Here is a 19,430-nt window from a genome sequence, read left to right on the forward strand (position 1 = left end):
AACTTCATCCTTATTAAGTAATCCCAATACCACGATGTGGTCCAAAATATTTCAGCTACTTTTCTCTTGGTAGAATTTGTCACATGATTTTTTTTAGCAATTGTTTTGTCAAAAGCAGTGAAAAAATGAGCGTGTGAATACACACAGGGCTTTCTTTTAAAGGAACTTATTATGGGTGTTACATAGGTATTGTTATTGGGATAAGTCTATTGTATGGTCAGAAAAGCATCTCCTACCTGAATAAACACTTGGCAACCCTGGAGAGCTAGAATTGAAAGTCATTTACACAGTCATCTGCTCATTTACACAGCTGGAGTGTGTGTGAGCAGAGTGTATATCTCTGCTATAGGGAAAAAAAAAGCATTTTTTAAAAATTGGCAAAAGCATTTATATTTTGTGATCCATTGTTCAATATTTGATACATGAGTACCATGCCTTTCTTTTATGTGAGGATGACACAACCTCCCCACCATCAGCCCAGCAATAATTTTGAGTTGAAAACATCTTGTCTTTTCTCTAACCAGTATGACAAATTTGCGTGGTAAAGTTCAGACCATATTTCTCCATTTTTAAAATCATGCTCCATTGTGCTGTATTTTATGGTACACAGTAAGTGTTCTTGCTTAAGACACAATAGGTGTGCAATAAACAGTGCTGCTGGATCAAACTGGGTTGCAAAGTGGATCCTGCTATATCTGCGTTGAGATCCCGATAAATATAATATTATATATGCAATTTAACATTAATGTTTGGAGACCTATGATGCTCAAAAATCAGAACCAATAACATAAAAGTTAGATAGGAGACATTATTGGGAATTTTTTCTTTGTATGATCAAATTGCCTGATTTTTAAATTATTTGCCTCAAGTGTGTCCTTTAAAAATAGTAGCATTTCTACAGAGTCCTTGGATGATGTGTACCTGGTAATCGGCAGAGTATTCTGAAGCTTATTAATCAAACCACCCTTGATTTCTGCTTGCACTATTATACCAAAGGTTTGTATTTAGAACACACTGAAGAGCATTAAAATGAAAATAATAAAATCAAAAGTTGAAGGACTTGTTTTGGGATCAACAGAGAAAATGAAGAAATAAATGTTGTGACATAATTCAAAATACAACTTTTCTAAAATATAATTATTGATGTATCAGAGCAAGAAAAATCCAAGCATTTTTAACCATGCTTTGGGAGATACAAAGATTCTGTATGATCTTAGAAAAAAGATGGAAATTAAAAAGCAGCACATATATACTGAGTATAGATAAACCAACTAATTGAACATTTATATATGTAACTAAGAAACAATTTAGACATTTCAGAGATTGGGGTTCTGTCTCACCATAAAATGATGCATTCATATTTCTAATCATTTTAAATATATTAGAATTCATGAGATCCTATATTTGGTATGTGGACAGTATACCAAATTCAATATATACTTCAAAAATGTTTCCTACAATGGAGATATGATAATAGAGGCAGTAGTAAAATTCTTATATCTTTGAAAGCTTGTTTAAATGAATGAAATCTTGTATTTTCTTTCATTGACTGGCTGAGTTCTTATATTTCAGATTAAAGAAAATAAATATAATGAACTCTATATCTGTGATATAATCTAATTGACAAAGCTTAATGATCATGCTTACATTTAAGAATAATCTTCTGGAGCATACAACTCTAGATTTTAAAATACATTATTTCTGTCAACATACTGGAAATAGTCTACTTTCTTTTGGTTTTCATTGGTGCTGTTGAAAAGGGGGCGCTCTATTTCTTGGCAGGGGGGATGTAAGTGTACCGGAAGGTTTGAATGTGCTGATTGCAGAATGGTACATTTGAAAACAAAGTTTCTGGTATAGCAATTTTGATAATGATAATATCCAGAGTTTATCTTTGAGAATAGATGATTAAAGAGGTATGGATGAATAGGTCCTCATTTCAATGTTCAGAAAGATATTATATGTTTACTCAAGCAGTGACTGAGATATGGTGGCCTTACAGACCCTAAAAGTTTGAAAGGCTTATTTCCCTGCACATCAAGAAGACCTGGCCCACTTACCATGCTCAGTATTATTTAAAGCCTTACATCTGCTTCTTTAACAACTGTTGTTTTTAATAAGCCTTATTGGTAAACTGGAGCCAACTAATCATAGGTTTTTGACTGGTGATTGACTTGATATTTTATTGCCCATTAAACTTTGGTATGTTCGTGTAACAAAGGCATTCACTGCCTAGCAGCAATGGAAATAAAATTCTGACCTGAAATAGGTGGCTTGGAAGTATGGCGTGAGTGAGAGCTTCACAGACAAGGATTAAGTATTATCTTGATATCTGACCTATATTCTTTCAATGAATCTTTTAAAATACTTGGTTGCATGACCTTGTTACTACTTCTCCCCTAATCACTACCTACTCACCTTAAAATGTAGTTTCTTCACAGTCTCCTGGCCTTGCCTCTGATAGTATGTGGATTCAGGAAAATGTGTTATTTACTCAGTGGCACTTAAGTATATGGAATATATGAATTTTAATAGGTCTTAAGCTGCAAAAAATGAACCTTTCTGAAATTTTAGAAATAAATAATTTTTAGTAGTAGGACCTTTTGCAACATCTGAAATAACATGTCAGTTTGTCATCTACTGTCTAAGTAGGTAAAGTTGGCTAAAGGTGATCAGAAGAAATTCAGAGATATATTTGTTTAGAGTGTACATTATGCATATATGCTTATTTTTATCCATATTTATAGATACATATGCTTTATAAAAACTTTAGAAGAGCAAAGAATCAATAGGTAGTAAGTTAGAAAAATACAGTAGCCACACAAATTGCAGTTCAATGTATGTGTGTATATATATATATATATATATATATATATATATGTATATTTAATTTAACAAAGGCTTTCTGTCCCAGAAGGTACTGAAAAAATAAGATGTAAAAATAAAATTCTTAAAAATTCAAATATGCTAATAGATAGATTCTAAAAAAAACCAAATTTTTGATCAGATAAATAATTAGAATGCTACGTTGATTAATGAGTTTGTTAATGGAGCTCCACCTGATGTGCATTTGCTTCTAATTTAACTATTCCCGTTTTATTTTTTCTTTCTTTCCAGTGTTAAAGAACCCAGTGTGTAAATTATATAGATTTCCCACATCTGACAATAAGTGGATGCGAATCCGGGAGCAGATGTCAGAGAGCATACTTTCTTTTCATATTCCTAAGGAATTGATTTCCCTTCACATAAAAGAAGATCTGTGTAGGTAAGAGAAAATAATTTATTGTTGTGTCTCACGTTGTTTATTTTTATGTCATTTAAAAAAAATTTAATTGACACATAAAAAATTATATCCATCTCATGTACAACATGTTGTTTTGAAATACGCATACATTGTGAAATGGCTAAATTGAGTTAGTTAACATATGCCTTGCCTCATGTACTTATCATTATTCATTTTTTCTCTAGAACATTTTTTCTTAAAGTATGATTATAACATAAAAATCTAGACCTGCGCTGTCCACTGTGGTGACCACTAGGCCTATGTGGCTATTGATCACTTGAAATATCACTAGTCCAAATGAAGATGTTCTATAAGTGTAAGATACACACCGGATCTTGAATTCTTAGCACACACACACACACACACACACACACACATACACACACACGTGCGCGCAGATGAGTTAATAATGGAAAGTTAAGATTTTGGATACATTGGGGTTAAATAAAATACATTATTAAAGTTAATTTCACCTGCTTTTGTTTTTTACTTTTTAAATACGGCTACTTGAAAATTTAAAATGACATATATGATTTTCATTTATGGCTTGAGCTATACTTCTTGTGGGCACCTTGGTAACTGGCCAATACCATCTTTGACCTTATAATAATTCTTGTGTCTTTACCTCATCTGCTCATGGTTACTGTTTCTCTGTAAGGAATCCCTGTTTGATTCTTCTTTGGGCTTCTCAATTGTGGCAAAGACTTGAGATATTTGTTGGTCTAAAACTATTTGAGATGACTGATAAAATATGCAATGCTAATGGACAGTGTTGTACAAAAAATTAAATCAGTTGCTATAATAAGGCAAAAGGATTTGAGAGCTGGTTCGGTGATAAGAATATCTTTGAACCATGACTAATCAAACAATTTGTTTCTCTGCCTTTCAGACAAATCTCTAATGACTTTGAAAATGCTGACTACTACATTGTACTAAATGCTGTTAAGGCCCTAAATCTTACAAAATGAGCAGCCTTTAATATAGTTAACATTTTATATTTGCTAAAATATATAGCAGAATGTGAAATGTCTGACAGTTTTATTTATGCTGTATGCTCACATTAGTACACATAGTTATTTAATGATGTTGTTCTTTTTTCGTAGACTCCAAAGCCCCCAAGGATTCCATATTGAACTATGCCAGTCAGGGAACCAGGGACAGGGCAGGTCAAATCTGGCAGGCATTAACAAAATTGGTTAGAATAAGAATGACTACACAAACACTGTATATACAAGTGAGGAGAAAAGAAAAAAGAAAAGATATCAGATCCCAAATTTGGGGGGAAATAAGACATAAAACTGGATTGTAAGAAAATGATCTGGACCTAGGGAAATAAGGATGGAAAGGGAGACAGGGAAGTGGATATTTAGGAGTAGTAGAGTGAGAATAATGAGACCATAGAAATCAGACAACAGGTGTTGCCTCAGGCCTAGAGAAGCTGTAACGTATCCACAAATATAAGTGGACTATATAAGAGCCAGCTGCGACAATGAGTTAACAAGCCAAAGTATTCTGAAATGGGTTTGCAATTATTATCCCTACCTAGAGCTAGTACTATGAGTAGACGATGGGGAAAACAAAGCCCCTGGAAGGATAAAGCAAGATTATATATCAGAGTAGAGGAGCATGGAGTTTGGATATTTGAAGTTATCATCCTTAACATGGTTGTATTCTAAACCACTGGACACCGAGAACCAATCCTAGTAGAGCCTTATAAAGATCGTTTCATACTGAAGGATTGTTCTCACGGGAATTATATGCAATAAGGAAGGACTCTGAGTAGACCAGCATGAGTTACAGGTGCCAGGCAGGGCCTAGCGCCTTCATTCAGCTGAGAAACACAGAAGAGAATTTGCCAGAGGAAGCAGATTTATGAAGTTTTATCCAATAAATGGCACCTGAATAGCTACATCTAATATAGCCATCATAGATTTCTAATTATGGTTAATCATAACTTACTATATATTTTAAAATACCTAGAAGAGAATGTTCCCAACACAAAAAAAGATAAATGTTTTAGGTGATAGATATCCCAATTTCACTGACTTTATCATTACTCTTTGTATACATGTATCAAAATATCACATGTACCCCAAAAGTATGTACGGCCATGATATATCAATAAAAAGTAAAAAATAAAATAAAATGCCAACAAGACATAGAAAATGAAAAATAATGAAATCATAAAACACTGAAATCTATTAACATAATACCATATTATTATATAATATACTATTTTAACATAATTAATTTTAGGCTAATATTTTGGGATTGAACATCTTAGTTAATGGACCATTAGTGCTATTTCATTAAAAAATACAACAAGCTAGTGAGAGAGAAAGTAAAGAGAAAGATCCCTACTGGTGCTCCAATCTGTCTTTTGTCATTAGTTTTGAGACATCTCAAAAGATTAGCAGCTTTCTATTGCATATCTGCTACTTTTGAGTCCTCATAGTGCTGCCTCCAACCCCTACCTCCACTGCGGCTCCCATTAATGTCCCTCTATCTCTATCCATTTGTTGATAGTAAATCCAAGCTAGAAATAATGAGGAGGAAATTAGGAGAAACAGACTAGTAAGCTATTGAATTTTTATAGGCATAGCCACTGTCATTACTATTATTGTTGTTGTCTTAACACATCAAAGTGTTGTTCATCTGCTCTGTTCTTGTGTTTTTCCCTGTATCTCCTTTTTCCTGTATGTATTCATAGCAAAAAATTTGCTATCACATGGGAGGGGCTGGTGGGCATTTTTGATAGAGACCGAGGAACAGTACTTCCAAATTCAAAATTTCATTTCCAGAGACACAACTAGGAACTGGCATTGTTTGAAGAAGAAAATCACATTTTAATCGTATAAAACCAAACTATATGAAAACCTGATAGATTCTGAAAATTGGCTGTGATACCTAAGCTGTATACTCTTGGCTGTTTTCCACACCTTTTCTATATAAACTCCCATTATTAGAATTTATTTTAAAAATTCAATAATGAATCTCTAAACTTTTATAAAGAAATGGAGATTTAAAAAAAATTCCTGAAGACTCAAAAGAGAAGTAGGACAATTGCAGAAAAATTGACTAGCTGTTTCAGCAGAGTTTCAGAAGATATTGTTATTATGAAAGAGAATCAGAAATCCATATGAAAATAACCACCTAAAGGAAAAAAGCCAAGACAAAAACGATAATAGAGGAAATAATGAAAATTTAAAATCCAGTAGTTAAATTAAATCCACAGATCCAGCAGAAAGGATTTGACATTTAGAAATTATTAATATATCAGTAATGTGGAAGACAAACATAGTAAGCTCTTCACCTAAACGAAGGTGAAAAAAAAAAATCAAATAGATGAGAGAGATCTTAGATGTTCAGGTCAGAGAGGTGAATATGACTAAATAATTTTAAACATTCTTGGGGAAGAATAGTGCAAAAGTTTGAAAGAAAACTGAAAAGTCACTGAGTCTACAGTTTTGTTTTGTCCTTTATGTGCTAAAATCAGGCTAGCTTTATATTTCTTTGTAGAACTAAATGGCAGAATCCAATAGAACAATATCTACTGATTTCTGAGAAGAAAAGGCCATGACCTCACATTATTATATAGGGTTAGTTTATAAATTTTTTATGAATGAAAGCAGACATACTTAAATATGCAGGAGCTCAGAAAATGTCACCCACAAAACTTTCTTGAAAAATCTACTGGAAGATATATGCCATCCAACTCAGAAAATAGTTTAAATTAAGAATTATAGGTATATATAAACTAATATAATAAAAATTAAATTATATTATAATATGAAATTAATATAACATACTATAAAACAATAAATTAAGATTATAAGAATGGGAAGTTGTCCTGCAAAATAACTTGAAACATTTTTCTTAGTTGGCGTATAATCTCTAGCCTGGACAAAATTTTTTTGTGGAGTTTTTTTCTCAGCTGCTCTTCCACTAGTCTTCCTCAGATCACAAAAAAATGCTTCCTTCCCAACCCCACAGTGGTCTCTCTTACTGTTTTTAAGGAAAATGACACATACCATAATACTGTTCTCTTTCAGTACTTGCAAACAGTACAAGCAATTCATTTACATGCTTGGAAATCTATCCTGGGAGAATTATTAAACAAAAAGTTTGATGACTTTTATCTTCAGAAAAAAAAAAAAGTTGCCTGGGCAACTTTATATTATGGTCATTTGCATTATTAAGGAAACTAAATTACTATTTTCTGAACTTTTCTCATAAATATTAACTAAATTATATGATTATATATTTTATGAAGAGTAATAAGCCAGTAAGTAGCAGGTATACAATGTCACTAAGTCCCTTTCATATTGTGTCCTGTGTGGGACCTGTGGCACACAGAGAGAGAGAGAGAGAGAGAGAGGGAGAGAGAGAGAGACATACTTCAGAAGTATTACAGGTTTCATTCCGGACCACTCCAGTAAAGTGAGTAATGCAATAAAAAGAGTCACATAAATGTTTTGGTTTCCCAGTGCATTTAAAAATTATGTTTATACTGTACTATAATCTATTAATGTGCAATAGCATGATGTCTAAAAAAACAATATGCATACCTTAATTAAAATATGTTATTTCTAACAATGCTAACAATAATCTGAGGCTTCAGAAAGTCATAATCTTGTTGTTGGTAGATGCTCTTGCCTCAAAATTGATGGCTGCTGATTGATCGGGGTGGTGGTTGCTGAAGGTTGGGATTGCTGTAGCAATTTCTTAAAATAAGACAACAGTGAAGTTTGTTGCACAATTGATTTTTCCTTTCACAAAATATTTCTTTGCAGTATGTGTCTGATAGCATTTTACCCACAATAGAACTGCTTTCAAAATTGGAGTTACTCCTTTCAAACCTTGCCACTGCTTTATCAACTAATTTGATGTAATATAAATCTTGTGCTGTCACTTCAACAATGTTCACAGCATCTGCACCAGGAGTAGATTTCATCTCAGCAAACCACTTTCTTTGCTCATCCATAAGAAGTAATTCGTCCATTAAAGTTTGATCATGAGTTGCAACAATTTAGTTACATTTTCAGGTTCCACTTCTAATTCTTGTTCTCTTCTTACTTCTACCACATGTGAAATTGCATCTTTCACTGAAGTCCCAAACCCCTTAAAGTCATCCATGAAGATTGAAATCAACTTCTTACAAACTCCTACTAAGTTTCATATTTTGACCTCCTCCCATGAAGCAGGAATATTCTTAATGGCATCTAAAAGGATAAATCCTTTCAAGAAGGTTTTTAGCTTACTTTGCCTAGATGCATCAGAGGAATCACTATGTAAGGCAGCTATAGCCTTATTAAATGTATTTATTAAATAATAAGACTTGAATGCTAAAATTACTCTTTGCCCCATGGGCTTCAGAATGGATATTGTGTTAGTAGTCATGAAAACAACATTAATCTTCTTGTACATTTCTATCAGAGCCCTTGGGTGACCAGGTGCATTGTCAACAAACAGTAATATTTTGAAAGGAATCTTTCTGAGCAGTAGGTCTTAACAGTCAGCTTAAAACATTCAGCAAACTGTGCTGTAAACAGATGTGCTATCAGTCAGACTTTGCTGGTCCATTGCTGAGAACAGGCAGAGTAGATTTAGAATAATTCTTAAGGGTGCTGGGATTTTCAGAATGGTAAATGAGCATCAGCTTCAATTTAAAGTCACCAGCTGACTTAGCCCCTAACAAAAGAGTCAGCTTGTCTTTTGAAGCATTGAACTAGGCATTGATTTCACTCCTCCAGCTGTGAAAGTCCTAGATGGCAACTTCTTCTAATATAAGGGCTATTTCATCTACAAGGGAGATCTGCTGTTTAGTGTAGCCACCTTCAATTATCTTAGCTCAATCTTTTGGATTACTTGCTGCAGCTTCTATATTAGCACTTGCTGCTTCACCTTGTATTTTTATGTTATGGAGATGACTTCTTTCTTTAAACCTCATGAACCAACCTCTGTTAGCATCTAACTTTTCTTCTGCAGCTTCCTCACATCTCTCAGCCTTTGTAGTTTTAAAGAGAGTTAGGACCTTGCTCTGGATTAGCCTTTTGGTTAAAGGGAATGTTGTGGTTGGTTTGACCTTCTATTATGATCACTAAAACTTTCTCTGTATCAGCAATAAGGCAGTTTCACTTTTTTTTTTTTTTTTTTTTTTTTATCATTCATGTGTTCACTGGAGTAACGCTTTTAATTTCTTTCCAAATCTTTTCTTTTGCATTCGCAACTTGGCTAACTGTTTGGCATAAGAAGCCTAGTGTTCGGCTTATCTGGGCTGTTGACATGCCTTCCTCACTAAGATAAATCATTTCTAGCTTTTGATTTAAAGTGAGAGATGTGTGACTCTTCCTTTTAACACTTAGAGGCCATTGTAAGGTTATTAATTGGCCTAATTTCAATACTGTTGTGTCTCAGGAAATAGAGAGGCCCAAGAAGAGGAAGAGAGATGGGGGGAACTGGGGAAGCACTTAGTGAGTAGAGCAATAGAACACACACATCTATTGACTTAAGTTGGCAGTCTCCTGTGGGTATGGTTAATGGTGCCCCAAAACAATTATAATAGTAACAACAAAGGTCACTGATCACAGATCATTATAACAGATACAATAACAATGAAAACATTTGAAATATTCCAAGAATTACCAAAATGTGATACAAGAGACAGGAAGTGAGCACATACTGTTGGAAAAATGGCACCAATAAACTTGCTTAACTCAGGGTTGCCACAAAGCTTCATTTTGTAAAAAATACATTATCTGTGAAATGCAATAAAGCTAAGCACCATAAAACAAAGTGTGCCTGTATGTGTGTGTATATGTATATATATATGATTTTTAATGAAAAGTTGGTAAATGCAGTATGAACTCAGTCATGCCTTCCATCAAGAGTCAGCAAAAAACTTTTTCCTAAAGGGCCAGATGAGTAAATATTTTTATCTTTGCAAGCCATGTGATCTCTGTCCTACTACTTAGCTCTGCCATTGTAGCACAAAAGCAGTCATAGACAGTGTTTGAATGAACAATTGTAACTGTATTTCAACAAACTTTATTGACAAAAAACAAGCATTCCTTCTTAATTACCAAGATGATGAATTTGCAAGCACAGTCAGTCCTCAACTTCTATGAAGTTAGGATTTTGAAAATCCTATTACTTACTTTCATGATAAAGTGACTCTCTCACTTCCCCTTTTCACACTGGTTTTGAACTTTTCTATAAGCTGATAACTAAAGAGGATCAATAATTGTGAGTTGGTGTGTTCCTATCTCTCTGTGGGAGTGTTAAGGCAATTATTTGAATTTTTTTTCCGTGATTGCCCTGACTTTACCAAGGGAGTGGAAAATTAAAAAGACTGCTATTATATCAATCTCACAAGGTCATACATAGAAGTTTCCTAAAGTTTGACTACGGATTTAATTGTGAAGGAAAATAGCAGTTAAGGAATAGAATTAAGGGAATGTCAGGTGTGTATGTGTGTGTGTGTGTGTATAATATGTATTTTATATATATGCAGTACAAACTGTCTTAAAGACAAGATATTATTAGTGGTTTCATAATGTGTTTTTTAAATGCAGTGAGAATGAAATCTCACTCATAACATTCCAGTATATTATTAACTTTCACACATCTCAAGTGGGTATATACTTGATAGAATAAGTCAGTGTGAATTTGCAGAGGCCATGTGTGTGCACTCTTTGCTTGTTTGTACAAAGCATACATAGAAGTATAAATAAGGAAAGCAGTATCCTTTGCAGCCAATCCTGACATCGTGTGTAAATGCTGGCGGGACATAGTGGTATGGCAGCTGCTTCCCCCCCACTTACGCACGGTGCCTGTCCTTGCCTGCAGCTGCCATCCGAAAGCACTCTTACTATTAGTCTCTTACTCTCAAAGCATGACATTTGGGCTCAACACGAACTGCTTTTATTAAATTCAAGATTGTACATACACAAAGTCTTAGGGTTGTGATAGACTATAAATCCTTTGGGGCTTCCTCCGATGGGCCTAAGCATTAACACCTTCTGAGTTCAAGTTTGGATACATACTAGCTTTTGAATTGCCAGTGAAGTGTTCTCATAACACTACATTTTTTACATTATGCCTTAGTTCCAAAACATTCACAAGCAGGAAATCTCAGACATCACTCAAGCTGTTTACTGCTGTGAAGAAAAGCTCATATTGTGCTTAGTAATTTTCTGATTCTTTGCTCCTAGAACCACAGCTTAGAAATATATAAAATTTATGTTGAATTTTTACTATAAAAATCATACATACTCACTATAGAAAATAGTAAAAATAAAGAATATATAAAAAAGCAAAGGTAAAATCACTCTAAATCTACCACCGAGGAGGAAAATGGTGTCTTTATTGTCTCCATCTCCTCACATCTTCATAATTGTCACTGTGGTGAGCAGAATTTTGCCACCCTGACCATCACTCCCTGGTATCATGCTTAATTTTTACACCTCTGATTTGTATTCTGAATATATCTCTGATTCTACTATAGGATGTTAAATAAAAATGTAGGATACTAATCAGTTAAAATATTTTATCTTCATTTTGATTGATACATTTAAAAAGACTAGAAGGAAGTATGCTATTATAATAACAATAGTTGTTTCTGGGTGGTGAATTTAGAATGGCAATTTTTTTTTCAGCAAGATAAAACTAATATGCTAACCCTTACAAGTAATATAAGATACTTAGACTTGCAAGTCAACAGTCTGTTGGTTTCTTCTAGTATAAACAGCTTACTTTCAACCTAAATATCAAAGTCTATTCAAAATTTAGCTTCCCCTTAGCCTTGGTTTAAAAACGTTTAGATGACTATTTTTTTTTTTTTTTTTTTTTAAGAAAAATCACTTGTCTTTTGGAATTTTACTTTCCCTCTCCTCTACCCCAAGAAAATATATAGGTAAATGAGGCAGGCTTACTGTGTCTTCAGAGCATCAGGGAAAAAGCGATTCTTGGTTCCTGGCAGTATATTTTGTATACCTTGCAGTTTGTACTATGGGATGACTGATAACACTGAAATGCCATGGACTTTATCTGGCTTTTGGGGCAATATCCTGGCATTACTATTCGTGTCCCTTTGCCTCTGATCTTGAAGTGCCTACCCATGGTAGTATCTTGGTCCTCATCATATACCTCTACCAAAAGCATTTTCAGCACTTCCACAAGCCCTCAATAAGATATGTGTAATCTTTTAGATTTCTGATACACCATACGATGGCCATGGGCGAGAAAAGGCAATTTTCATCTATCTGCCGTCTTTCCACCATCAGCTTCATGGCATGGCTTATATACCATGTTGAATAAGGCATCATTGTTAAGGCTATAGTTCATGTAATTCTGTGTATACTCTTATATGCTTATGGAAAATTATACCATACTACACATATCATTTTGTAACTTCACTTTCTCCTGTATATCATGAATATTTTCAAACCTTCATAAATGTTTTCCTAAAGTATGGTTTGTAATAATCACATGATGTTCTGTCATAGAGCTGTTCAATAAGAACAATATAGATTGTTTAAATCTATATAATAAATATATATCATATACAATATAAATAGTTTTAATATAAATATCTCATAAATATGTATTTTTATACATCTTCAGTATGTTTTGGGTTTAAATACTGGAAGTAAAATTGCAGACACAGTACACGTGTGTCTTTAGGACTTGGTGTCATATTTTCAATTTGCCTCCAGAGAATTTGCATCGTTTCATTTCCATTAATTACATAGGCCAAATTGCAACTCATTAGTTTTTTAACCTGTATTTTTTGATTGCTTGTGTGGGTTGAACATTTGCATATATTTTTGTTACAAATACACATACACACCTATGTGGAAACTGACATATGTAACTAGATGTGGTGGCATGCATCCATAGTCCCAGCTACTCAGGAGGTTGAGGTGGGAGGATTGTCTGATCCCAGGAGTCTGAAGCTGCAGTGAGCTATGCTGATGCCACTGCACTTCAGCCTGGGCAACAGAGCAAGACCCTGTCTCTAAAACATTAATAAACTAAAAAAAGAGAAACTAAGATATTCACATTTTTCTTTTTGATTTGCAAGATGCTTATATTTTGGTATATATTCAGTATATATTTTATGATACATATTTTTCAAATATTATTCCTAATTTTTTATTTTAAATTTTATTATTATATTGTAAAATTTCATGTATGTCTTTTCCATGGTGCTTAGAAAGCTTGTCTTTGTTTATTTTATATTTTAAAATTTAATAATCTAGAATTCATTAGTTAACATATTATAAAATGAGATGCCTGATTACCCCCATTTCTGAAAATTTAGTCAATTTTCATTTCTTTCTCACCTCCTTATGATACTGCCAAGCTTCCATGACTCCCCACTGTCATCACCATAGTAATTAAGAAAATTAAACAGTGACAGCAACAATAATGAAATTACTTTCAAAGGAACTGTTATCTTTGGAATATTCACTCTTTACATTGAGGAATATGGTCTGTTCTAGATTTCTTTTATATATACAAATACACTTTTATAGTTTTCTTCATTTAGTTTTTTTATATTTCTTAGAGTTAATATATATAATTTTTATTGGTCTTTTATAAAATAATTTTTATACATTTATTAATTCTACTCTTCCTATTGTCTCAATAAATCAATTATTTCTACTTTTATCTTTTTTGCTTTCATTTTTTTAACAGACTTCTTGCATGGACTGCATGCTGCTTTTATGTCTATTCTGTCTATTTAAATGATGAAACTATTAAAAAACTATGAATTTGTGATGAATAGATCTTATATCACATACATAAATCCTGACATGTATGGTGCCATTTTTAGTATTTTTGGAAGTCTTTAATATTAGTTTTGTTTCATTCTTGACCAAATGTTATTTAGAAAATTTTATTCCTTAAAGATGTGAGAGGATTTGTTTTATTTTTTTGGTTTTTTCCTTCCTTGGTTTAAACTTCTTAGGTATTTTTTAGTTTTATATTTAGGTTTCTTGTAATGTACTGTATAATTTTTTCAAATGCTTTATGAACACATAAAATAGATGGCATTCTATATCTGAGATATAGAAAGTTGTTATAATTTTTATTAACTTAAAATTATTATTGTCATTGTTTTACTTATATTCTCATTGTTCTTTCTCAGTTTTTTTTGTTTGTTTGTTATTTGATCCATCAAATATTAAAAGAGCCATCTGATAAAATCTCCCAATGACAGATTTGTCATGAAACTCAATGGACAAGGTTTATTACTAGAATTTTTGGCCTCTCAGCAGCATTCCACTGCTGCTCAAACAATCTTCCGTCAGCTGCTGTGGCTGCCCACTCCCCTGGTAACCAGGGGACCTCCCATGCCCTGCTTTCTGTGTCTCCATCGTGGGCTTGTTTTTCTGTCCATCCCTTGCAGGCTGGTGTTTCTTCATGCTTGGTTCTAAACCTCCTAGCTCTCTCATTGTATTTGTTCTTCTGATCAGTAACCTCTACTCCTTTGGAGTCCATCCTCATTTACATGCAATTGTTTTCTAAATTATCCAACTCTCACTTGTGTCTTCTGAGCTCCAGATATCCCTACTCAATTGCCTGCATCTTGCAATTACCTCAGACTCAACATGCCTAAAGCTTAACTCATGTCTCTCCTTTCAAAATCATTCCTCATCAATTACTTCCTATTTTAGTAATGATACTACCCTCTTCCTCACCCAGCAGTTCAGTGTAGAAATGAAGAACATATCCTTTTGTCTTATCTCACTACATTGACCCACTTTCAACTTCAAGTATCAATTTCTGATCATTCTAATTCCACTATTTCTCCCAGATGCATTTAATTTTATATCGTGGTTCCCTGATCTAATTAAACCACCATCGTTTCTCTACTGGGAGGGTTTTTTCAGCCTACAACCTTTTTTTTTCCCCAAAATTCATGACTGATGTTTCAGGCTCACACAATCTAATTGTAAATATCATAAAATGCAGAATTGCAGTAGGAGTTTTCTGGAGACAGTGTTGTTATTTAACCTCTTGAGAATCATACTGGAAATATGTGTTGGGAGGGGAAGAGAGGCAAATAATTCTGTTTACAAATACTCAGCATACCATCTTCTTTTTGAGAAGTTTCATAAATTTTTCCACAGACATGATACATAGGAATTTGATATTGAAAAGCGAACTAGTTCTTTGATCTAGGGTAATTGAGGGATAGGGGAATGGCAACTGGTTTATTACAGAGTAATTACAGTGAAAGGAAGAGAGTGACATGCTGAAAATGGCTCAGAAATCTTATCTATATTTAAGGTTTCATGTGTTTATGTTTATTTGTGAGTGTGTTTGCTTGTGTTTATAGTGCTTCAAGCTTTACAGCCCTTCAAGGCTGGGTTGAGTGCAGACAAGTTATGTAGGTCTTGCCAAACTACCACCAATAAAATTTTTACAGTTTATTTTAATGTTGCCATATATTTTGTTTATGTTGAGTATTTTCTTCAAATTTTGTACTATTTTAAAGGTTTTCTGTACTTAGTCTACATTGAAATATGTTAATTACTAGATAAAATGATGGCACCTATATAACTTAAGCACAATGACAGCTAAAAATGTTGTATTATATTATGGTGTGCACATGTATATGTTTAGATGAGAGATTCTGGTGGCCATATAGCATTGGATTTATCAAAAAAGTATAAATTTCTAAGTCCATAAAAGGTATAAAATGTTTTAGAGAAGCAGCTAGAAATATTTCAGTGAAAATGAACCTTATAATCAATAATTGTTCCCCAGAAAAAATTAATTTCATTTATATTGCATTTTATTTTTCTCTTTTTCTCCTGCTTCCTTCCATTCTTATACACAATTTTTACCATTAACTCAAGGGAAGGGGAGGGGAAGGAACTTTCTAGCATATAATGTTGGCAGTTTAGAGGAAAAAATAAGAATATTTTATATTCTTAAAGCCTTTTTAAAATTTCATATAAAACAGATAGGTATATTTGTTTGTACTATACAAAAGAAAAAAACTTACAAATGAAATATATTTAAAAATGAACCTGATACTTTAGTATAAAAATATGGTAGAGTTTGGGAGATATAAACTTTAAAGTTTTATGGGCCACTTCTTTAAAAGAATTTACATGCTTTGTCTTATATATCATAATCTTCAAATATTGAGCATATATTAGACTCATGGTGAGAAAATATTTTGTATCAATGATAATCATGTATTGTTCATCACTAAATATTTCAAATATTCTGTGTTCTATATTTTAGAACTATGACAAATATATCTATATAGATATATATCTGTATCATATATCTGTTTTTGAACATATTAATAGTATATTATCATACATGAAAAAATGGTCAGTAAGATTTTTTTAAATCCCAGCTTTTAAATCATAGTTGCTATACAAGTGAATATGTTAGAGAGACATATTCTATACATTTACTTAAATATTTTCCTGTACTGTTGAATTGGTTTTCTAAGCAGTAAAGTTATTCCGAGAGACAGAAGATATTTAATTTTCTGACTTTGCACCTTATCTTAAAGCACTTTGTGATTATAATTTAAAATGTGGTTCTTTCTGTTAAATAAATGTTTTGAAATACTTATTTCAAGATGATAGCAGTTCAAGAACTCCTTTTAAAAATATTTAAATTATATGTTAAAAATTCTTCAGTCAAATATATACAGGTAAATTCTATTTCAAAAACATCCTTCCTATGCAAAAACATATACAATAGCATTTTTTTATATAGTGATTTAACCTGTCCATTTAACACAATTTGACATTCTAAGATGTGATTTTTGTATTTTTTTCAAAATGTACTTATCACCAGACAGAGTATCCCTTCCCCTGGCCTATAAGGCAAGCATAATCTTATGTCTAACTAATTTTCCAGCCTCATTTAATGCCTTGTTTTCTTTGGCATGGCTAAAGCACATGCCTTTTGGGATGTCTGTTGACATTTGAATACTTGGTTAAAACAAAGGCACACTGAAAATCTTTACTTACTTTAAAAAAACATCGATTAGTGGGATAAGCAATAGGGAGCCAGCTACTCTGTTTAATCTCATATATATCAAATAAACCTCATAGATGTTTTTGTAGTTTTCTGTCTCTTACTCCGTTTTTCTGTGTTTCTTTCTGTATCTCTTTTGTTTGCTGTCTCTGAGAGTAATCTAGTTTTAAGCATCCAAAAAGATGCATAAAAAATGTAGCATCAGGACTCTACTGTTGACTCATAACTGATTAGTGTTATTTTTTTCTTTTCATTTTTTTCTGTATGCAGTGTTGTTGCACAATAAGAATACCATGTGGTATGATATTTGTCACGTAAAGTGCATTTGCCCTACCAGCTCCTAGTATTGAGGCAGATGCTGTGTGCTGTTAAATTCATTGTTATGGATTCTTGGTATCACTTAATGAGAGGTCCTGCAGAGCACTTAGTATCACACTGGCAGTAGGAATATGCATTTTATTTTACTTTTGGGGTATTAAAATATCCTCACAGGAAAGAATAATGCAAAACTCATTCAGAAGCACATTCTTTTCTATCTATCGTGCCAAAATTCTTTATTTCAAATGGATCGAGTAGGGGAAAGTGCATTGTAATGATAAAAGCACAGAATTGGAATCCTTACAGACCTGAGCTCAAAATCTGTATCTACCACATGATACATACTTAACATTTATAGAAAATTACTTAATCTCTTAATTTCCTGATTTTTAAAAATACTTTTTGGATTATAACATCATCATGTATCTTTCAGGGCTACTGTAGTAATTAAATGAGCAACCAAAAGAGTGTATCACTTAAGATTATACAGTTTTGAGGGGTGTGTGTGGTGCAGTCCTAGGTTTGAAACCTGGCTCCACCAACCCCAGTTAATAGCTATGTGACAAGGTATAATTTACCTAACTGCTCTAATCTTCCATTCCCTCAGCTGTAAAAAAGGGACTAAATAATATATACACATGGTTATTGTGAGATTTAAAATGACCTATTGATGAAAACCATCTGGTGCATAGACATATATACCTTTAACATGTGGAAACCATTCTTAGCATTTATGTAAAGAATCATGTACACAGTAAACACTCAATATATTAGAGCTATTATTATTGTCATATCTCATCTCAGCTGAGAGCTGGTAGCATCTCAGATATAAATCTGAGTCTATAATTTATTTTAATTTCCCTTGTCTTACTAACCTAGCACACCTCAGAGATTTGTTCACTGTCCTGTGCCACAAATTCCCAATGGACAGAAAAGCGGACAAGGCAAAGGCATGTCTTCTGTCCACAGAGCTGGGGGGTTAGAGCTGAGACATTGATTTTGGAATGATAGGAAGGCTCCAGATTAGTTAGAGCCTTCTAGGCAACCTGAAAGGAAGAACTTGTCAATTGTGTTGTTTGTATTATTCCTAGAATTTAGCACAATACCTAGCGTACAATAAGCACTGAATACTGTAATATTTCCCCTAAGAACTGAAATTGTTGGCAACATGATTCCATTTACAAAATGGGAGAAAGTGTGAGGGGAAAAGCATTGTGGTTGCCTAGGCTTATGATGAGGGTGGTGGTGGAGGAAATGGAAAAATGTACACAAATATGAGCTTTTTAAAGGAGCTAAATCAACAGGACTTGGTGGTAGATTACATTTAGAGGTAAGGTAGCAAGATGACTCAAGCATTCTGGCCTGCCTAACTGAATAGATAAGTATAAGTCCTTGGTATAGAAAACAGTAAGCACTAGGTTAAAAAAAAAAAAAAAAGAAAACTAATCGGCTCTTAGTTGAACTATCTAGGACTGCGTTTTCCAATACCATAGTCACTTAGTACATGTGCTATCTAAAACTTGTTTAAATTAGTTAAAATTAAGTGACATTAAAAATTCAGTTTCTCATTCACCCTGGTTACATTTCAAGTACCAAATAGCTAGCTGTGCCTAGTAGCTATCATATTAGATAGCACAGATACAGAACATCTCCAAATGCACAGAGAGTTCTATTGGGTGGGACTGATCTAAAATAAATAGCAGTGGCATTTATAACTTTAAAAGAAGAGCTATAAGAACATAAAAACCTCCTGTCATCTGGCCCATTAGAATTGAATGTGGAAAATGAAAAGACTGACATCAAACTTTCC

General features: G+C 33.2%; 1 protein-coding gene across 10 annotated transcripts in view; it reads left to right on the plus strand.

Moving 5' to 3' along the window:
* The window catches only part of INPP4B (inositol polyphosphate-4-phosphatase type II B), a 687,065-nt gene that overhangs the window by 495,579 nt on the left and 172,056 nt on the right, over positions 1-19,430 (plus strand). For all 10 annotated transcript variants that reach the window (XM_076010603.1, XM_076010604.1, XM_076010602.1 and 7 more), the window contains one exon: positions 3,118-3,265. In XM_076010603.1, coding sequence (XP_075866718.1) covers positions 3,118-3,265 — 148 coding nt within the window. The remainder of the gene's footprint in view (positions 1-3,117; positions 3,266-19,430) is intronic.

Source organism: Microcebus murinus, chromosome 15 (genome assembly GCF_040939455.1).
Source record: "Microcebus murinus isolate Inina chromosome 15, M.murinus_Inina_mat1.0, whole genome shotgun sequence".
Taxonomy (NCBI): domain Eukaryota; kingdom Metazoa; phylum Chordata; class Mammalia; order Primates; family Cheirogaleidae; genus Microcebus; species Microcebus murinus.